The sequence below is a fragment of the Drosophila ficusphila genome, unplaced genomic scaffold (genome assembly GCF_018152265.1).
Source record: "Drosophila ficusphila isolate 14025-0441.05 unplaced genomic scaffold, ASM1815226v1 contig_791, whole genome shotgun sequence".
Classification (NCBI taxonomy): domain Eukaryota; kingdom Metazoa; phylum Arthropoda; class Insecta; order Diptera; family Drosophilidae; genus Drosophila; species Drosophila ficusphila.
The window spans coordinates 3,274,710-3,297,873 of record NW_025064737.1 but is presented as its reverse complement, the minus strand read 5'-3'; the positions used below and the strand labels follow the sequence as shown (position 1 = coordinate 3,297,873).

Below are 23,164 nucleotides of genomic sequence, written 5' to 3'. Positions count from 1 at the left end.
GAAGTTATATACATATTTATATTAATATTTCACACAAGGAAAGTAGTAGTGTCAAATACCGTTATTTGTTTTCACATTAGAAAATATGGTTTTAGGGCAGGAGTTTTCTAGTCTAAACTCTTCTATCTTTTCACGGATGCTGATTTTATATTGGTAGTAATACGAAAAAAGTAGTTGATGTAGAAAGAAGACTTGACTTGCCTTGTTGACCAAAGGAGAACGAGTTAATCGTGCAGATGAAATGGGTCAACAGTGGACATTGTACAAACTGTCTGTCGTTGTAAAGCCGAGTTACACAGATACAACACACAAAGTCCGTCGACAGCCGCAACGGGGCCGGCTAAATTAAGTTGCCAGCCAACTTCGATGCCATATAGCCATGCCCACAGCCTATACATATTTTATTTGCGATCTCAATTCGCTTTGTTAGCTTTCTGTGTTTTTCCGTTCACTGTATGCAGGAGAAAAGGGGAGAACAAATAATAAAGTGAGGGTGGTCGAAACTCGTTGAATACGCGTCCCACCCTTGTTCTCCTTTGTTTTTTTTGGTGGTTTAATTGAAATTTGTTGTCTCAGCAGTGATTTACACTCGTAAGCAGGTTTTCTGGTTTCGGTCAAAGCATAAAACCATTTCCATTTCCGTTTGGAGCAGCTAGAGAAATCAAAATGTATGTCGTATTGCCGACGGTCGTGAGCTGCATATAAACTAAGCAGAGTTAATGTGCTTAAGCATCGATACAGTAACTTCCAGATAAGCACTACAAGTGGCTTTGAACAGAAATCAGTAACACCACTAAAAATGCGACGAAATATAGTTTATTAACCCTGAATTAATTGCATGTTTATAAGTAGCTGTAAAAACTTTTTCTTTTCTTTATATTATACTTATTAAAAAAGTCTTTTATAATGTGCTAAAATTCATGTCAAGGGTTCTGCGCCAGACTAACACTTTTCTCTTGAGAACCTTTATCTTCCCTTTTCTATACACATGATTTTGCGATCTATAGATGGCTTTTACCGAGCTTTGTTCAGCAAATTGCCATAATTTGTTGTAAATTCCGTTCAAGTTGTTGCCACTAGTGGTTCGCATGGCTAGAGGGGTGGCATGGGGGTGGCCGCCGTCTAATCAATACCTATATCCACTTGTTTGTTCAGTCAGAGTATTGTCCAGCTGTCACTTGGTTTGTTTGTCAACGAGCTTTATTTTCCACTTCATGCCGAGCATGGGTCTCGCTCACATGTGAGTATTTCTGTGTACATGGGCCTATCTGCAAGCTACCTTCGACAATACTAATTGAGTTCCACACTGATATAGTCTCATTCGACGTTTTCACTGCGGTTTGTGCTGGCTGTTTGTAAGTTTCTTTCTTGCTCATATTTTCCTCGAGTTGTTGGCTTGTGGTGCAAATATGTAGCTAATAGTTCGTTATTGCCGCACACGTAACGTATCTTGTAAAAATAGATTATTGCGGCTGAGATGTTAGATCAAAGAAAAACTTGCTTCGTAAGCCTCCCTTTAAGCAGGCCTCAAAAAAAAAGGAGAAATAGACCACTATTTATCAGAAAACAAATTACAGTCGAATCCCGATAATTCGTACCCCGCTAAAACGAAAATCGCGATAATTCGTAAAAAATTCTGTTCCCTTGAAAAAAAATCCCTTGAAAAAAATTTCGATAAATCGAATTCCCGTCTAATTCGTAAAAAAAGTGATCCCCTTGCCATTTCGAATTATGGGGACTCGACTGTAATACAGTAAGGTTCTTGGAGTGAGTTATCTCGAACAACGGTATTAATGGTAAGCAGATTGCAATTAAGGGATTCTGATGATTCTAAGGAATATTATTCGCTGACAAGTATAAAAGCCAGACGACGAAGGGCGGGCTCAGGCAAAATTTTGCCACACACATGTCCCTCTGTATTTATATGCCCCCAAGTGTGTGTGCCATAAAGTAAGGCTGTATACAGTGAAGTAAACAAAGCGCCGAGTCATATAAAAGAGCAACTGGCTGTGGTCGTTGGATATGCGTGAGGTGGGGGACTTTAAATAAATATTTTAATGAACTGCACTAAAGGCTGTGCCGACGCCTAAAAAGAGTTGACTTTGAAACGCACTGACTTGCTGCCTGCCATCAGCAGCAACTACATACAACAAAATCCGCCTGACTGACAGACAAGCGGAGTGCATCCTTTTATACTCACGTACTCGCACATCAATTCTGTGTGTGCATTTTATTTTTAACCCATTGGAAAATGTGAAAAAATGCAAGAGGTGCAAGGGAGATGGAAGGAAGCCATGTACATCCCATGTGGGATGTAAAAAAGATTTTTTCGTCGAAGTTTTAATTTTTCTTTCTTCGCCACTATACAAACACACAGCTGTAATTGTTGTTCTTCGGGCTTTGGACTTCTCCTCGTTTGCCTGCCTTATTTTTCGAGGAAATCTCCACATGATTCATCTTTTCCTTCGCGAGTGAAAGATACTGAAAATACATTTTAATTGGATGCATTTGAGGTACATGCCCACCAAACAGTTCAATCAAATTGAGTAGAAGATTTCAATTGCCTAAATTGAAAGTTGACATAGCTGATATAAAAGAAGAGATGAGATCAATTTAACGAAAAGGGTTTAAAGTGAACTGAAAAGACGGTTTCTTTATTAGCAACCATGACATAGTTAGGTGCATTTCAACTTATAGCCAAATAAATTTCTTAAATTAACCACTTGACGTAAAACAGCTTATTACTCCCAAGAATAGAAACGTTGGCCCTTTATATTATTCTGTACGTTCGGATACATTTCTGAAAAGATCCCCTTCCTTTAAATATTTAGCAAGGGACCACGCCCCACGCTCTACCTTCTCCAACACACCTAGAATGGCAAACGAAACTTAATTAATAAACCATGAATTTATGTCACTCGACAGCACATAAAAGTCATAAAACTTTGATGGGTTACCAGCTCGCATAACTTTCTGGGTCACACACACTCGCAGAACGCAGTATATAGAAACAGGAGACAGAATCTTCCATCTCCTGTACTTAGAAACTTGTTAAACTTTGCTTGACAAACGACAAACTCTTCAGAGCCCAACTTTGGCTGCCAGTGATTAACTCGGAGAGATTTACAGCAGATGGGGCACATCATTCGCCAATTCGAGCCAAGGAATGCGCAGAGCTATGCAGCCAATAAGGCCTCGTTCTTGTGGCATAAATTGGAGGTTACTTGGCCAAAGCCAAACTCGTCTCACCTAGCTGTATTTCAACTCCATTTTGCGATTTTCAGTTATAAGTTGTCTCTCCCAGGACCAGTCCCATAAGTCGCCAAGATGCGCAGACCATTTTTATATGTCGTTCGAGTGATGTCCGCTTTAGGTGTTCTTTGATTAAGGATCACATTAAGTGGGGCTGGCTAAATTGACAGCCAATTGGATATCTGAAAAAAAGAAAGAACAAAAGTACTTGCTTAAGAACTGTAATATGCTTGGATTCCAGCTTACTTTAATTGCGATCTCACAAATAGCATAGACAAATGGTAAACAATAATTTACATTTGTTTTCTGAGCATGAACTCGCAATGTACTTTATTAGCATCGTTTGTCTTATTTATGACATAACGTAACTGTTGCGAACTGAGGACCCAAAGAAAGAGCAAGATCATCTTTTTAAGTTCACATAGACATGGTATGTAAATCTGTGAGAAAGAGTTTCTTGTGTCCCAATAGATAGAGTTTGGTTATCGCAGCAGCAGTAGACCCGAACCCATGAATGGCTGCTCGAAAAGTCTGCGGTTCAATGAACGCAGTCGAGTTTGGTTATCATACCAACACATGCTTAATAGTGCCTCTTTCAACCTGACTATACATATATAATATGTAAGGGACTCGTATCGCCTCGTAAATTCACACATTTCACGCCCCATTCAACCTTATGGATGGGGCTGGCATCCTGTATCTTGCAAATTGACAACCAGCCGGCCACGTTCCACGTTCGCATTCAAATTTACGAGTCGAGGCATAAATAAATGCTTCTTGGCGAACGGCGGTTTCTTCATAATTTTTCCACATTTTATTATTATTATTTCTGCCTATCTTCTATGGCCCGCCCACGGTATAATTGGCGCCAAACTTCTTTCCCGCTCCGTCAATGTGTTTTTATGTACACTGCCCCGCAACTGAATAGGTTCATGATCTCAGAGGAAGTAATTTGTCTATAACTTCTAAACCAGTGTACCGATTTCCAAAATTTTTTTTTTCTTTAACTCTTGAATCATTTTATAATAAAATGCTGAAGAAGGTTTTTCAAAAACATATTATTTATTCCTTATTTTATTTATTCTTCTGAAAGGTTAACAAAATGCATGATTTTTTTTCGGTCATCTGAATAGGTTCAACCTAAAACAATTAAAATTATTTAAGTAACTAAGGATAATATTCATATTTTTGAACTTAGCTGATACTTATGAACATTTTTAAAGTACATTTTACTAATTTTAATAAAAAGTGAACCCTCCGTTGTCCGATATAACATCATATACACGACCGGGAAGCGAGCTATACGAATTGTGCAGTATTTGCAGTGAAATTGTTGTCCAGGCTATTTTAATTGCCTTAACTAAAGTTTTTTTGCAATAAAATTACCTGCCTCCTTCATATATCTTGCGCGATAGCAACCCCCATACGATTTCGATTATATTAAGGTCAGGTGAATATGGGGGCCATTCAAGTAAATCCACATTTTGAGCCTTAATCCACTCTTTTACCACCCTAGCTGTATGATGGGAGCGTTATCGTACTGGTAAGACCATTTGATAAAGTGAAAAGTACTTAAATAATCAGGATTATGATAGATTTGTAGGTTTCCGCGCTCGTTTTGCAAGTAACAAATTAAAGGTCGCAAGTGCCAAAGACTGATACCGACCCCCACACCTAAATCAATTTAATTTAGAAGCGTAAATCAATAGCTACAACTATTATTATCACGATCTTCGAAAGGAAGAGCATTTCCTTAGCCGTTGTCATAGCTGTGAGGGTGGGGTAATGGTGTGGGGGTCGGTATCAGTCTTTGGCACTTGCGACCTTTAATTTGTTACTTGCAAAACGAGCGCGGAAACCTACAAATCTATCATAATCCTGATTATTTAAGTACTTTTCACTTTATCAAATGGTCTTACCAGTACGATAACGCTCCCATCATTCAGCTAGGGTGGTAAAAGAGTGGATTAAGGCTCAAAATGTGGATTTACTTGAATGGCCCCCATATTCACCTGACCTTAATATAATCGAAATCGTATGGGGGTTGCTATCGCGCAAGATATATGAAGGAGGCAGGTAATTTTATTGCAAAAAAACTTTAGTTAAGGCAATTAAAATAGCCTGGACAACAATTTCACTGCAAATACTGCACAATTCGTATAGCTCGCTTCCCGGTCGTGTATATGATGTTATATCGGACAACGGAGGGTTCACTTTTTATTAAAATTAGTAAAATGTACTTTAAAAATGTTCATAAGTATCAGCTAAGTTCAAAAAATATGAATATTATCCTTAGTTACTTAAATAATTTTAATTGTTTTAGGTTGAACCTATTCAGATGACCGAAAAAAATCATGCATTTTGTTAACCTTTCAGAAGAATAAATAAAATAAGGAATAAATAATATGTTTTTGAAAAACCTTCTTCAGCATTTTATTATAAAATGATTCAAGAGTTAAAGAAAAAAAAATTTTGGAAATCGGTACACTGGTTTAGAAGTTATAGACAAATTACTTCCTCTGAGATCATGAACCTATTCAGTTGCGGGGCAGTGTAGGTTGCCGATGACTTGAAGCTTTGGAGTTTTACTCTTTTTTTTCTTGTTGTTGTTGTCTTTGGACCGACCGTGGGCTGTCCACGTGCGTAGGCTTTTTGGGGCCCGTCAAACTTGAAACAAGAAGCAGAAAAAGTAGTCCCATTTGATTTGCCGCCTTTCCACCAAAAACATTTCCCTTGTTTATGCCTTGTGGGTCGGTTTTGATAAGCTTATTTATTTTTACAGGTGACTTGGTAATCTCTTCCTACTATTTCTTAATTTTCGGAGTGGGGAATTTTTGTAAGCTTTAAATATTTTCCATTCAGTCAGTTCTCTTATGGTTTTTGTTTTATGTAATTTTAAGTTATCATTAAGAGACAAAGTGTGATTGTCGCCCACAATTATTGAGATTTTTAGTATTTCACGGCTAAGGAACCGTCTGATAACTATCTTTCTGGAGAGCTATTTTAGGGGCATAGCCTACGCTTTTCAATGAGTACTTATTTTTAAGTCGATTTTGAAAGCTCTAAATTTTTTATATGTTTGTTTAATTACACTATTGGGAAAATTGAATGTAGGTGGGGTTTCAACAGCATAACGCCCTGGAATACTCTTAAAATAACTTATGTGCTACATAATTTGGAATACTAGTTCTTAAAAATGATTTTTAAAATTGAAGAAGTGGTTTTTTGAGACTCTCGATGTTGTTGCCAAACATTAATACTGTGATCAATTAAGTTTATGTCTAACATGATGCTTTTCTTGTAATCTTTGTAGGAAAACGATGCCAAATCCGGAGGAACTTCGATGAGGAAACCAAGTGCCACACATGCGTGCTGTAAAATTTAATGCGCCAGAAAATTTCAAACGAGCAAATTCATCTAACCCAATAGAATAGAAATATGCCAGAAGCGTTCGAGATCGGACTTAGGAACTCAAGAGGCAAATGTGAAACATATGTACGAACGTACGTGTGTGGAGTTGCAGCTTCCAATTTTTGGTTATTGTTCTTTGCTGGCAGCGAATAGAAATTGAATTAGACACTCGCACAGACAATAAAAGAAATAAACAGAGCCAGCTGAGCAATTCAATTAAGAAGACAAACGACGAACCCAGTACCATTCCAAATTAAAGCATTTAACGCAAGCAGAGCCACAAGACAGGAACTGGAAACTTTTCCGGCTCACTCTATGCCACATCCTGTGCTAGTCCCCACCCAGCGGTAACCAAGATTCTCGTCTACAAAATGTCCCTGGCCGACATGGGCACAGCCTCCCGATCCGCCGGCGGCGGAGGAGGGGGAAGGCACTACGATCTGGCCGCAGGCGGAGGTCATCCTGCTGGCGGTGGTCTGCCCGGGGGTCGCATGACCCACTCCCTCAGCACTCCCTCCGGGGTGGATGGCACGCCCTCGACCCCCCGCCACCGGGGTGGGAAGAAACTAACGGTTCGCATCCAGATGCTGGACGATTCGATCACCATGTTTCAAGTGCAGGTGAGTTTTGTGTACAATAAACGTTAAGAAAGAGCATCTGCTCTTGGGTATATTTTCAAAAAAGTTGAACTCTTTTGCAAAATTACAAAAAAATGCGTTATTTGTTTACCCGATTAGAAGTCGAGTAATAGGAAGCATTTACAAGTAGAACAGTGCCTAAAATCGCGATCTTAAGGCTTAATTATAACAGTAATATTTCTATAAGGGTTAAAAATATTACAATTCATAGTTCATAAGATACACCAAGTTCCCCGAAATACAATAACATTTAATGTTTAAAGCCCTGGTCCTGTCGAAGCGAAATAAATCTGTTAATAAAAAATTGAATAAGTGCATCTCTACATTTACTCAACTTTCTTACAACAAAAGACTTAAAGTGCAAATGGGTGAAATATATGAGAGAAGCTACTTTTAATTAAATGTGGACTCGAAAGAACTCGGAAAATGGCAGGAAAAAAGGAGAAGGATGAAGACTGGTATTTATGCGACAAAAGGCCTAAGGTTTACGGTGGGCGTGGCGCCCGGGTTGTTTGGCACGAGGCCAAAAAAAGAAAAAACTCTTTTGCTGTTTTTCCGAGGCAAACAAGCCGAATTCAACAGGGAAAACGAGAAGAGAATGGTTGCAGATGCAGTACATCCGTTCTACGGTCCAGAAATCTGTCTTTCTTTCCCTTACTTTATGTTATCTCTTTAAAAGTTGGGCATAGATTTTTTTGAGGGGTAGTTTTTATACCCTTGCAAAGAGTATTATAATTTCAGTCAGAAGTTTGCAACGCAATGAAGGAGACACCTCAGACCCCATGAAATATATTTATTCTGATCAGCATCACGATCTGAATCGAACTTTACCAAAAGTTGTGCAGTTATTGCACGCAGTGTATAAGTCGGAACGGGATGGATCGGCCGACTATATCGGATAGATTCCATTGGAGAGACTAAAAAAAAAAATTCTCACGCCGTTGTTTTTGGTCATATCGACTTGATAGATAGTATTTTCTAACTTTTGAATTAAATTTTACCAAAAACGGATAACTACATCAAATAGATCGAGAAATCTATATAAAATAAACGGAAATGAATGGAAAAAAATCGTTGTTTTTCTCAGACAAGCATAGTTTTTGGAATATAAAGTTTTCTAATGACTCTTGAATTTCGAAATTAGTTTTATAAAAAATCTGACGAATAAAATCACTTGGTGTGTTAATAAGTTCGTTTCGTGTACTTCACTTCTGTACATCCTATTTTAAAATCGAATACTATATGTATAATCTTCGCATTGCCAATATCTATTTTGTGTACCAATGCAAAGGGCATTTCTAATTGTGACCAGCTGTGAGTAGCGACCACAAGCATACAAAGGTAAAAAATCATTGTTTATTTGAATGAATATTCAAACTTTTAATTATCATAAAACAATTAATACTTTTTTATAATAACAGAAGAAATAAGTTATATAACGTTTATTTATTTGTTTTATCCTATATCGTTAACATCTCAAAATTTCCATGTATTTCGTTCTTATCCTTGTTCAATTTTCTATTTCCGTGGAAATTGGTTTTTAGAGTAACGGGTAAGTGAGAGTCGAGGCAGTCGAATGTCCATTTGGTTTTTTTTATACAAGCGATTTATTCGGGTCTTCGAACCTGTCTGCTTTTGCACATTGTGGTTCACAAATGCTCCTAATGCAAACTGAATTTTACCAAAAATACTTTTCGTTTGGTTCTCGTACTCTCTTTGTTGAACAGGCCCTTATCCGTACTCGTCTTTGCCCAGATGTCGGGCACTTTATGTTGGTTAATGGATTTTGTCGTAGTGTGTGCAGTTGGTTCTCGTTGCTGTTGTTCTTTGCGCCATTTCCTGGCTCCATTAGCTCGGCCTAGTGAAAGGCTTAGACATTTTTGTTTCGCAGTTCAAGAGGACACGCCCAAATTTGTGCACTCAAAATATACAATATACATGTTAGGATATACAGCAAATCGAATCGAAAATGTGCACAATTAATGAACTATTTAAAAGCTTATTTTTTTGAGATTTATTATTATTATGGTAAAAGGGTATTGTTTTGTTAAAAAAAATGGCATATTCAATGAATTTTATAGTGTAAAGATGTTTTTTTCCGAGTGTATTCCCCCCCAAACGGTAGACACATTCCAAAGGCTTCAACAGGCAAGCAAGAGAGCCAGCGAGAAGTGGAAATGTTTCAGGGCAACATCAAAATGGTTGCCATTGTTTGGGTGGTTTTCGGTGGGGCAAGTGGACTGACTGGCTGGGTGGGGTTGTGGTTTTGGTTTTGGACTGCTGGTGTTGGCAAGGGTTGGCTACAGCTACCGAGTGTTCTCGTAGTCGTCGTTGCGCCAGAAGCCCAACCTTTTCGTGGAACATTTGCACTTGAGGCAATGCCCCAGCTCGGTAAATGTAAAGTGCTCCACAGAAAACTATTTGCAGGCGAGTTTCAGGCACTCGGTATCTGCATTCTTCTCCAGACATTTCCCTCTTTTGTATTTGCCCGTGGCAATTCTAAAAGTAGTAGTAAAACCCGTGCTCTTCCACTGGCAACGCTAGAGATGCCTTTATTTTTAAAGACCTCGCCTTAATTGTTTAAATACTTGCGAGAACTTTTATTGTTCGATTGATATTAGTATTTTTTAATTGAGATCCCTTTTCAGTTTTATGTCTGATTTAAAGTAACAACAAATAACAATGACCTAAAAAAATACAAAACAGTTGTTCTTGTTTCTTGCCGCATTAAAAATTCAATCAGTCCGCGCAGAAATTCTTGTCAGAACGGCGTACACGTAACATACTATATATATTGACATGGTTGCATTTAAAAAAAAACACAAGCCTTGAGAGGACCTGCACCGCACAACCCTTTCAGATTCGTTTTATCAACTGCAGGCCTGCTTTTTGCCAGTTTATGTTTGTAGGTTCGTCCCAAACTAGAAACGAATGTTGTTGCATGGCCGGTCAACTGCATTATTAATCAAGGCTTCTAATGGATTTTGTGGCTTGTAAACGATTATATAGTTTGCAACGAGAATGAGGTAGGTGAATAGCACGAGCATGTGGAGCATAATGGGAATGTGGTTAAGGCTTGTGGCTAGCTTCTGACTAACTGATCAAATTCTCTAGAGAAAAACACACCAAACTGCTATACTAGAACAATACTTTTCCTTAAAAAAGTGCGTAACCATTTAACGTTGTCAAGCACCTTGGTTTTCACTTTCTTTCTAAAACACTTTTATTTTTTCCAATACAAAACTAATTGATTTCAATAAAGCTTATTGCAAAGCGAATATCGAATAGTTTATGCCTTCCTCTGACTCTCAAGATTGTCAATCTTCACGCCTTTTATCTAACAAAAAAGTTTTTGCTGCCAAATTTGTTTATTGCCTATATGCATCTTCTTTCTCTATGGGTGCAAACAATATAAAAAGCTTATCTCGATGGCGTGGGCAAGTTTTGCTGATAATGCAAAATGAAAAGAACGCTCTTATGAAACAACGAAAATTTGTGGAACAAGTCGACAAATTATTTCAAATGACTGGCTATTTTCAATCCTTATATTGAAATGTTTGGCATTAGGGTTTTCACTGGCCAAAAACCCAAATACAGTAGAACCCTGTTATAACGACTCTGCTTATAGTGTCCGTCCGGGTATTGCGACGAAAACTCGATGGCTTGATTGGTCCCCAGACAGACTTATACACTTAAATCCTTCTGCTTAGTGCGTCTTCCGGGTATAACGACGAAAAATCGTCGGTCCCTTGAAAGTCGCTATAAGCGGATTCTACTGTATGTATATACCAAATTTTCTATATATAAAAAACATCGTTTTCAGACTTTAAAAACTCAAAAAAAAAACTAATTTTAACGTAAAGTTAAATCAATTTCTTCGTTAGCCTTAAGGGGTTATATCCAGTTGCGATTTTGAAAAAATCGAAATTTTTTTTTGCCTATTTTGAATGTATATATATCTAAGAAGATTATCTGAAAATTTCAAAGTATTCCGGTAAATAGTATTGGAGTAATCAGTGTATTTATAAAGACGTCTCCCATGTAGTTCAACTAGTAGCCAAAACTTTAAATGCGTTTTTCTCGAAACGATGTCTTCAAAGTCGTTGAGGAAAATTTCTCAGAGACGGCTTGACCGATTGACTTGAAACTTTCACATTCTCTTCTTAGATATTTTTTTCAGGTAATGAGACTTGGAATTTTGGCTTTGACAAAAATTTCGATTTTTTTAGCCACTTCAAAGTTGAAATTTTTGTGCCAAAAACAAAGTTTTATGTTTGGGAAGCCGCCATTTTGTCAAAAATCAAAATTTTGAAAATCCCAAGTCTCATTACCAGCATTTGTCTATTCTTTACGTAATCCTTCTGGTTTTTTGTATTTCTGATCATTTGGACTGGAGATATTTTCCTCACCGCAAAACCCTTTTTTGAAGTGGACCCTCGGGAGATCCTCTACAGGACCGACGGAGTCCGAAAATTTTTTTTTTTGAAAATGTATTCTAAAACTAGAAAAAATTACCTATCTTTTCATATATGTAGGGTATAACTTATAAAAGCCACCCACAAATGTTTATTTAATAGAACTTCCAGAATCTTCTTAATGCTTTTATTAATTTGCAGATCACTTCGCGTTTTCCTCTTTATATTTCTTCAACTTCTTTTACACTCTTTCGCTTAGCTTCAACTTGTCGGTTCTGTAACTTATTCTCGAGTGTGGTCGTATTCCTCAAAGCTTAACATCCTTAACATTAATGCTTAAATACTAAATACTTTATGCTTAATACTAGATCCTTAACTTACACACAGTAGGGATATCCTACTATCCTATACCAATCCTACATTCGGCCATCCTGAATCTTAGTTCGCCCCGAACTAAACCCATTTTCATAAACTCTGCTGCTGTAAACGTGTGATTGGGACCTTCTTGGCAACCTCTACCTCGTATCGTCCATGATTTCCTTTTCAATCTTCCTCTTTTACGCCTCTTCGCTTTTGGAATCGGAAACTGTAACACCGTCTCAATTTTTTCATTCGAGGGAGAAATAGACTTCTTTTCTATCCTGAAATCACAACGAAGTCTCTTCGAACCATCTTTCTTACCAACTCGAACTACTGGTGCTGCATATGGAGAACTACTGAGTGATATGATTTCTTCTTCTCTACGTGGGGACTGATAAACAGGAAAATCGTCTTCAAGCACAATTTCCATTTTCAGTGGCGACACAATTTCTTTCTCTGCTTCGTAGCTGTCTTTGAACTGTTCAACCTCACCTCTCAAATCCTTACTAGGATGATTTAACTGCACTTCCTCTGAGGTTCTAGGTTCAGTGATCATTTCGTTCACGCACAATCCTTCAAATATCTCTGATCCTTCTTTTTTCCTGAACTGTACGCCACCTGAACTAAAAATGATATCTACTTCCTTCAAAACGTCGTTCCCAATGATGGCTGCATACTCAATGTCTTTTTGTTTGACCACATTAAAAGTTACATTAAAGCAAACATCCCCTGCTGACACTACTGTCTCAAACTGTCCGATCGTTTTAATTTCTCCATTCCCTATGCCTCGCAAGCTCTTTGGAAGGAAGGACCTTAGACTAACTCCTTTTAGCTTTTCCATTAGATCTTCCCTCATCAAACTCAGATCGCATCCTGAGTCTATCATTGCGACAAACTGTACGTCATTTACGCATATGATCGTATTGATTCCGTCTTTTGATATCGATCTAGACTTCAAAACACCTACTTTCTCATTCTTTTCGATTGTTTTCTCCTGGTTGCAATCCTTAGCAATGTGACCAGTTTTATTGCATTTAAAGCATAAAACTGCCTCATTACATTCCTTCGAAAAGTGTCCTTCCTTGCCACATTTAAAACATTTCTTCTTAATCTGGGGAATTGGTGTTCTTGTACTGCTGCTCTCGGTACTCTCCTTGATCCTTTCGTAAATGTTTATCTCTGCCTTCAATTCGTCAAGCGTCCTGCATCGGTACAAGTTACTCTTGTTTAATTTGCTATCTGGAACACCATCCACGAAGTACAATATGAGACTTTCTTTGTCTAATCTGACTTGCTTCCCAATCTCAATCAGACTATACAGATACTCACTTAACGACTCTTTCTCAAGCTTTACTCTGTTCTTCAGTTGTTTATGTACTTCAGCTGCACACATTGTTTTGCCAAACTCGGCTCGCAGCTTTGCCTTCAATTGTTCCCATCCTCTTACGCCTGTTAGACCTCTCACAAACACTTTTGCCGCTCCTTGCAACAATTGCTTCCCGTAGATGTACTTCTGTACGCTATCCCAACCTACCGTTGCAGCACAATCTTCAAATTCAGATACCCACTGACTGATATCTGGTTGATCTGATCCTGAAAAATGTGATAAACTATCTTGAACATCTTGGAGTGTAAATCTTGATGCGCTCTTAAAACCATCTGTCTCTGCTTCTTGATACTCTCTAGACTTAACTGAGTGCGTCTCTTGCTCTTCTTCATCCTCCTCGACATCTCCTAGATTGTAATGCTCTAATAGCCTATCCTGCAGCACGGATTTCCTACCGGTGGACTCTAACTCTAAAGCTCTTAGGTGTTGCCGCAACTCCTCCACTCTTAAAGACAATATTGTTTTGGCATCCATGACCTCACGTAGCTCTACTTAATCGATTCCTTGTCGATAGCACTGCTTGCTAGTTTGTTGTTGTTGTTGCAGTCTGCCATTCTACAACCTCGTGTTGCCCAGAATTGGCGTTCCTCGACTGCAACTCCCTCGACGATGTCTCTCCTTGTGGTAGCAAACGACCTCTGTGTCGCACTGCTTTACGACTCTCTGGCCGTTGTTGTTGTTGCAGCTTGCCAATGTACGACCTCCTTGTCGCACAGGATTGGCGCCCTTCAACTGCAACTCCCTCGAAGACTTCCTGAATACACTGCTTTACCACCCTCCGGCAGTCGTTGTTGCTGGAGTGGACCTCTATGTCGCACTGCTTCGCCACTGACCGACAATTGTTGTTGCAGCCTGCCGATCTACGACCTCTGTGTCGCTAGATTTGGCGCTCTTCAGCTGCAACTCCCTCGCCGCTGTAACTTCTCGTTGCTAGAGTGGACCCCCTGTGTCGCACTGCTTCGCCACTGACCGCCACTTGTTGTTGCAGCCTGCCAATCCACGACCTCTGTGTCGCTAGATTTGGCGCTCTTCAACTGCAACTCCCTCGACGCCGTCACTTCTTGTTGTTGCTGGAGTGGACCTCTGTGTCGCACTGCTTCGCCACTGACTGACAATTGTTGTTGCAGCCTGCCAATCTAGGACCTCTGTGTCGCTAGATTTGACGCTCTTCAACTGCAACTCCCTCGCCGCTGGCACTTCTCGTTGTTGCTGGAGTGGATCCCTGTATCGCACTGCTTCGCCACCGACCGACAATTGTTGTTGCAGCCTGCCAATCTACGACCTCTGTGTCGCTAGATTTGACGCTCTTCAACTGCAACTCCCTCGACGCCGTCACCTCTTGTTGCTAGAGTGGACCCCCTGTGTCGCACTGCTTCGCCATTGACCGACAATTGTTGTTGCAGCCTGCCAATCCACGACCTCTGTGTCGTTAGATTTTCACCTCTTCAACTGCAACTCCTTCGCCGCTGTCACCTCTTGTTTATACACTCCTGCTTAGTGGTTCACACACATACTCACACCGATTTGACGATCGTTATGTGTAAGTAAATGCGCGGTTGCCACTTTTCAACTGGAACTTCCTCGCCGCTGTCACCTCTTGTTGCTAGAGTGGACCCCCTGTGTCGCACTGCTTCGCCACTGACCGCCAATTGTTGTTGCAGCCTGCCAACCTACGACCTCTGTATCGTTAGATTCGCACCTCTTCAACTGCAACTCCCTCGACGCAGTCACCTCTTGTTTATACACTCCTGCTTAGTGGTTCACACACATACTCACACCGATTTGACGATCGTTATGTGTAAGTAAATGCGCGGTTGCCACTTTTCAACTGGAACTTCCTCGCCGCTGTCACCTCTTGTTGCTAGAGTGGACCCCCTGTGTCGCACTGCTTCGCCACTGACCGCCAATTGTTGTTGCAGCCTGCCAACCTACGACCTCTGTATCGTTAGATTCGCACCTCTTCAACTGCAACTCCCTCGACGCAGTCACCTCTTGTTTATACACTCCTGCTTAGTGGTTCACACACATACTCACACCGATTTGACGATCGTTATGTGTAAGTAAATGCGCGGTTGCCACTTTTCAACTGGAACTTCCTCGCCGCTGTCACCTCTTGTTGTTGCTGGAGTGGACCCCCTGTGTCGCACTGCTTCGCCACTGACCGCCAATTGTTGTTGCAGCCTGCCAACCTACGACCTCTGTATCGTTAGATTCGCACCTCTTCAACTGCAACTCCCTCGACGCCGTCACCTCTTGTTGTAGCAGTCGACCTCTGTGTCGCACTGCTTCACGACTCTCTAGCCGTTGTTGTTGTTGCAGCCTGCCAATCCACGACCCCTGTGTCGTTAGATTTGCACCTCTTTAACTGCAACTCCCTCGACGCCGTCAATATTCGATCTTGCTTGCACCCTCCTGCTCGTGTTCCACACACATACTTACACCGATTTGACGATCGTTATGTGTAAGTAAATGCGCAGTTGCCACTTTTCACGTCGTTATGATTGTCTGTGTGACGCCATCGACCCGCGATCTTTTCGCCAATTCTCGAAAACTTCCTTTTCCACGAATTTCCACGACGCCTCGACTTTACGCAGTTTTCAATCCTCTTTCTCTTGTTTCGCACAACGCGCACACACACATCCGCACTTATAAAAGACGCAAAAAGAAATTTCCAGAATGTTCTACATATTTCATTTCCCGGACGAGCCCCCAATATTTGTAGGGTATAACTTATAAAAGCCACCCACAAATGTTTATTTAATAGAACTTCCAGAATCTTCTTAATGCTTTTATTAATTTGCAGATCACTTCGCGTTTTCCTCTTTATATTTCTTCAACTTCTTTTACACTCTTTCGCTTAGCTTCAACTTGTCGGTTCTGTAACTTATTCTCGAGTGTGGTCGTATTCCTCAAAGCTTAACATCCTTAACATTAATGCTTAAATACTAAATACTTCATGCTTAATACTAGATCCTTAACTTACACACAGTAGGGATATCCTACTATCCTATACCAATCCTACATATATAACACATATACATACAATAGCCTCTCCAAAAATAATTTTCAAAAAAGCTCAATTTTTTGGCCTCGCAACTGGATATAACCCCTTAAGTACACTTGTGGGTGACAATAACCATATTTTCTTTTAAAGTTCAATGGAGAAATCTTTTTTGAAAAAAATGTTTACCTGTTTTGGCCAAAGTTTGCTATAGACGTCGGACAACATATTTGGTGTCTATGTATATCAATGGGGTTAGCTGGGGCTATTCGATAGGCAAGGACAATGCAAGTGGAACGAGGTGAGAGGTAACGTCCTCAGCCACTTTTCCGCTTCCAGTTTCCAATTGCCACAGTTTCCCATGAACTGAAAAAAATTATTTCTGTTAAACACATCAATTTTTGAAAACAAAAATTCAGTATACAATTTTTTGTGGAGTTCGTTTTTCGAAATTATTTTCTTGCCTAAATAAAAATGTAACAGATAATTGATGTATTAAACAAAAACAAATTTATTAGCTTTAACGATAAAGGCGCAAAAAAGTAAATATAATCTCTAGATAAAAAATGTGTGTATTAGATAACCGATTATCGGTTGTGCGTATTTATTCCGAGTGCAGATGCGTCACATCCTGCTGGTGGTTTGCACAGACTAATGCTCCTTGTCCCGTTTTCGTCTCCTGATGGCGACAAATTGAACAACCGACAATTGCGGGCCAACTTTTCCCTCCGCCTGTGTGTACTCGTATGTAGAGCGGAGTGGCGGAAAGGGTTGCTCGTATTGAAAAGCTTCCTGTCGTTTTGCCATTTCCGTTCTCGGTGCCTGCAGAAGTCGCCAAAGTTAATTGGTTTGTTTTGTAGTCAGAATAGATCCTAAAATTGGCCTAAAAAGATAAATTGCTCTAAGGGAGCAAACCGCTCACAATGAATGGCCAGCAGTTGTATGCGTGTGAGCCTGTATGTTCGGTCCAGGAGAATGTCAGAGCTTGGGCGTGGCTGTAGCCTCATTGTTGCCTCATCCTGGCTTAAAAACTGAAAACAATGACTGCGGTTGCTGGGAAAGATTCGAAGTGCAGGCGACTCTCTAACGGATAGAATCATTTTGACTCTCCCTTCCTGCCTTGCCTGCCAAATTAATTAAAGCTTTCCGGAATTACAACGGAAAGGTTTTAAAATTTGTCTAAACAACCTTTAGTCGACAATATGCAAGAAATTCTCGATCTGATTAAGTATTAACAAGCGAGAAACGAATACTTCTAATGTCTGATATCAGAAAAGTCTTTTAAATTAGCTTTCCAAACAAAGTTAATTTGTTTAAAAACCGGCCACTTTTTCACATAACAAAATAGTTAATTATATTGTATAATGATACACAAACTGAACAAATTTCGCCTTAAAATTGTATCTTTTTCTAATATGCTGACCAGCCACGCCCAAAACCATTCGATTTATGTGCTAAAAAGCCGCAAAAGCAATTTGGATGTCAGCCAACAAATTTGTTGTCCTTTAGATCTGCGCTTACATACAGTTTGAAGCATAAAATATTCAAAAATCAAACACACACACACGGTTTTGAATATAATATTGGCACGCCCTGCAGAACACTTAACACTCTGATAGATTGACACCGACTTTTATGGCGCTGGCGACCGAATCGAACTGACTAAGCACTCTGCCTGATTGGTTGGCGGCGCTAGGCGAATCCCTTTATTTGCCAAATGCCAAAATATCTGCCGGGGATTGCTCCTTGATCCCAAATTAATAAATTTCAGGAGTCACACACAGGGCCAGTCGCGATTAGCAAATGGATATTGGAGTCTTAATAGGTATCAGGCGAGGGATATGTGCGGAAATAAATAGGCTATCGGGATGTAGCCCATTTATGTCCGTGTAGCCAATTTGTTAATTGTTAAAAGAAATTAACATTTCTAGGGCGTAGCTCAGGATAATAATGTCATTTGTGAATGGGGTTTGTTATGCAAACAATTTGGTTTATTAATTTGTTAATTTATACTTCGAAATGCGGTATTATTTTGTAACCGCTGCTTGTAAAGTAAATGTCTTGTTTTCAAATTAAACTCATAGTTTCAGTTTTTCCAAAAACTTATGGACTTAAGAAAGCACTTTTGTAGAAAACAAAAGACAACCTGCGACCGCTAATATAAAGTGGTTAACTACTATCCCAGATATGCTTAATTTGCCTATTCCAACGTTGGCTTCTATTTGTCACAATGCCAAACATTTATTTATATTAATTGCAGCCGTCCACCCAATTGAAATTTATGCAAATGCATTCAGACGCAACGCCCACCACTTATTTGTGGTATGACGTCATCTGGGATCAGCGGCAATTTGCAAGATAGATAAGATTTTAACGAGCTAAACGAGTGCGAGGATCTTAAGCACATCTTTGAGCTTTCTAATAAAATTCAGCTGCTCAGGCCGTAGCAATAACCCTCCTTACTTACTTACACTGTTTTTAAAAGTTTATTAAAGGGTCAATAGTCTAAAGAGTTCTTAGAAAACAAATTTACAGCAAAATTAATATCGAAGATTAAACTTTGCCAATTTGTAAATTGAAATTTTAAAAGTTATTCACATCAAGAAAATTTTTGAAAAGTAGAGTTCATTCTTACCGATTTGTGATTCCTTTTGCCCTTACAATTAGGATAAATTTATATATGATTGCATACAAATAACATATTTAAAATCATGTAGTAGAATCTCTAATTGTTACTTTGTCGACGACCCTCAACAACGATCGATAAAGTGATTTCTCCAAGGAAATGGTCCCCAATTACACAAGTTAATTAAAAGGGTTGATTTGTCAAATTGTACTCAACAAAAATCCAATTATTTGGTTCCTTTTTGCAGGCCAAAGCCCTGGGACGTGTGCTTTTTGAGCAAGTTTGCCGCCAGTTGAATTTACTCGAGGCCGACTACTTTGGCTTGGAGTACCAGGAGGTGTCCACACATACCAAATACTGGCTGGACCTGGAAAAGCCGATGAATCGCCAGGTGGGCCTCTCACTCATCGATCCAGTGCTGCGCTTCTGCATCAAGTTCTACACGCCCGATCCAGCGCATTTGGAAGAGGAGTATACCAGGTAGATATAAAACATGAGACTAAGTTTCAAATGCTAATATGATTTGCCAATTTGACTTCAAAGCTGAAAGTAGAAGATTTTGTTACGGCGTCAGAAGGGCGATTAAAACGTGTTCTCAAAGATGCATGACTCACAAAGGTTTCTCTTTTTTAGGTATTTGTTTTGCCTGCAAATCAAACGCGATTTGGCCACAGGTAGCTTGCAGTGCAATGAGAATACGGCCGCCCTGATGGCCAGCTACATCGTACAGGCATCATGTGGCGACTTTGTGCCCGAGGACTATCCCGACCACACCTATCTGTCCTCGTACCGCTTTGTGCCACACCAGGATGCCACTATGCAACGGAAGATTATGGAGAACCACAAGAAGCACTTGTATGTAAATCAATTATAATAATAATTATTATTTTGCTAATAATTATTTTGCACTATTCCTACCAGTGGCCAGTCTCCGGCGGAGGCGGATCTCAACCTTTTGGAGACTGCTCGGAGGTGTGAGCTTTACGGCATGAAAATGCATCCGGCGAAGGATGTCGAGGGGGTGCCACTCAACCTGGCTGTTGCCCATATGGGCATCACGGTGTTCCAGAACATCACGCGCATTAACACCTTTTCCTGGGCGAAGATTCGCAAAATTTCCTTCAAGCGCAAGCGTTTTCTGGTCAAACTTCATCCCGAGGGATATGTAAGCCGATTATTTGAAATACCCCATATGGCAATGTTTAAATTGTGTTAATAATTTAGGGATACTACAAAGACACTGTGGAGTTCTTCTTCGAGGGGCGCAACGAGTGCAAAAACTTTTGGAAGAAGTGCGTAGAGAATCATGGGTTCTTCCGATGCACTACCGTGCAAAATACGCCCAGGCGCAAAACCAGGGTTATCTCACGGGGCAGCTCATTCCGGTACTTATTAAATGAATTAACTTAAATTTCTTAAAACCACAATTTTATTTATGTACATTTATATTGCAGCTATAGCGGCAAAACGCAAAAGCAGATTATCGAGTTTGTCCGCGAGAACTACGTAAAACGTCAAAACTTCCAAAGGTATGCGGCGGATAACGCCGAGATGGCTTTACTTTTTAATCCCAGATTTAAATGTCAAAAGCTTTTACCAATACTCGTGTTTATTTTATTTCATTTTATTTCTTTTACTGTTGGGAAAGGAATTATTGAAGCTTTGGCTTTGCAGCTTATATTTCCTTGAGCAAAACAAAATCCATCTCAAAATTCTTTACAATTTTCTTAAGAGCATAAAATATAAATAATCTCTATATTATATTTTTAAGCATATACAAGTAATATCTTCATCAGCCTACATTGCCAAATCATCTGACTTCGTTCTCATCCAACTCGACTCGTTCGTTCGTTATTTCTTTACACTTTTTACAACACACGTTTTTTGTGGCTTCTGTTTGTTATTTTCGAATGAATTTCTTTAAACTATTTACTACCCAACCAACTGAAACAAAAATCCCGCAAAAACACACATGCAAAAAAAATGACAAGATCAAAAAAATGCGCCTTAGAAAAGAGAAGAGGATTTAAAAACAATTGGTACAAAACAGTAAATGTAAAAACTTAAAATAGCACAAAAACTAAAAAAGTTGAATAAAAATTAAAGAAAACCCCAAAACAAAAACTGAAAACTAGTCAAATGTACAGCAAAGAACGACAAGCATTTCAATTACTATCACTTCTGATTTAAATGTATTCTTTAATTTACCATTCTTGATTTATTTCACTACCCAATGTGTGGGTATGTATGCTTTTGTTAAAGTGTGAGTGTTATTGTAATTCAGTAAAATTAAAAAAAGTAGATGGTTACTTAGTGAAAAGAACTTACAACCGAATTGGCAATCCCTATATGTGTACTATACTCCAAAGCATTCTGATTTGTTTACCATCCATTTAAACCGACTCCCTACTCCGCTCAAATTTTCACATACTACATCATTGCAAATCATCAAATACGGGGACAGCCTCATCCCTTGTTTGGCTTGCACTTTAAAGTTATATTTTAAAATAATCATCCTATGATAACTCCCCCTAAGCTCCCTTTGTCGTACTTTTTCTGTGTGTTGTTGTGTAGACTATACCACAAGCATAAAGTAGATGGTTATCCAGCTAAACACGTTAAAACTCTCCCCATTGCTCCAAATAAATGTGTAGTAAATTAGTCGGTTTACCCTAAACTAAATACCCCTTAGAGCCAAAAACAAAAAAATTTAATAAACATAGAATTTATAAAATATTTGCAGTTAAGAAATGAAATGTAGTCGTTCGTAAATACTATGGATAAATAGATTTTACAACCAGCAGAGGTTTTAACTATTTTAAGAACTTTTATTGTTCAAGTAGATCCGAGCCCATGTAGTCGAAATGGATATCTGAAGTGTTCTGTTGTATAGTTTGTAGTTGCTTACTTGCTGTTAAAAGTCTTCTATTATCATTTTCATTTGTTATAATTTGAACTGAAATGACTTCGCTAAGATAAGTAAATCTCTTAACTCTAAAAAATGTAAAACTTCTAACCAGACTGATCTAAACAAAGGAAACTCTCCGATTAATCTAATCCCTAAAGAAAACGCCTAACTACCGCCTAAAGAAAATTCTAAAACTAAAAAGAATAACTAAAAACAGAAAAAACAAAAATGAGCATGTGAAAATATAAAACGTGGTATCCTCTTGTCTTTTCTTTTGATGCAGGTCTCAGTCATTCCGGCAAGGGCCACTGAATGCTAGTAGCCGAAGTCAATCGCATACGTATGTGAATTCCAGCATTTCAGCCAATCCCCTTCTCCCAATTGACACTGGTTTGTATTTATTTCGTTACTCGTTTTGATGAATATATGTATTCGATTCGATATCATTTGGTTCGTCTTTATTTCAATTTTGAGTTCAGTCTTAATTTGCTAGCTGATGATGAGTGAATGTCTAGTCGAGTCGAGTTATTGTGTTTCGATAGTGTATGCTTTGAAATGATTTGGTTTTAATTTCGCTTTGCCTATAATTGCACGCTGCAGCGGCATGGGACTATCGCAATCAATGCAGCGACTCGATGACCCCTTCTCAGACGAAGAAGGCAGCGGATACCTTGGATCGCCGACGCGACAATCCTATCGACCACATGCGTTCTCAAGTGAGTTCTCCCTGCGACCCTCTGTCCGCCACCCGACTAACAGCTGCTCCAAACACCTTCCAGGTCACAGCAGCCCAGGTGGAGATCTATCAGACGAAGAACTATGCAGCGGACTCGCCAACCTCCCAGGAGGAAGCGGAATGCTCGGCGGCGGCGGAACGGCAACACCACTCGGCAGTGGCTATGGACCAAATGAATTCGAACCGCTCGCTTTCGCCCCAGGGACCGCAGTCGTGGACTTCTCCCAGCCACAGCAGCCACCTCCAACAGCGCGGTCCCGATCAGGCTCGTGTGCATCCAGGCGATCACAATTTAGGTGAGTCCCCCGACTGTCCTCCATGAATGTGCTAATGATTTTTAATTTAACTGAGAACTTTAGTTTTATCGTTTAAGTTATCGTTAAGTTAAGTTACCTGAAAATGAGTCTAAGAGGCTTATATTATATTTGTA

The 23,164-nt window shown here is 39.4% G+C and overlaps 2 protein-coding genes across 2 annotated transcripts in view; one reads left to right on the top strand and one right to left on the bottom strand.

Annotated features, from left to right (window-relative positions):
- Positions 1-6,569: 6,569 nt before the first annotated feature.
- The window catches only part of LOC108090139, a 30,612-nt gene continuing 14,017 nt past the window's right edge, over positions 6,570-23,164 (top strand). Inside the window, 9 exon segments of the mRNA XM_017188677.2 lie at positions 6,570-7,283; positions 19,338-19,570; positions 19,724-19,945; positions 20,012-20,255; positions 20,315-20,475; positions 20,545-20,619; positions 22,282-22,388; positions 22,599-22,714; positions 22,778-23,030. Coding sequence (XP_017044166.2) covers positions 7,035-7,283; positions 19,338-19,570; positions 19,724-19,945; positions 20,012-20,255; positions 20,315-20,475; positions 20,545-20,619; positions 22,282-22,388; positions 22,599-22,714; positions 22,778-23,030 — 1,660 coding nt within the window. The 5' untranslated portion in view covers positions 6,570-7,034.
- Positions 16,952-18,503, bottom strand: LOC108090140. Its single transcript, XM_017188680.1, has 2 exons — positions 17,387-18,503; positions 16,952-17,286 (listed from the first exon to the last, which is right to left on the bottom strand). The coding sequence occupies exons 1-2, from the start codon at positions 17,562-17,564 to the stop codon at positions 17,069-17,071; spliced, it is 396 nt and encodes a 131-aa protein (XP_017044169.1). The 5' UTR covers positions 17,565-18,503; the 3' UTR covers positions 16,952-17,068.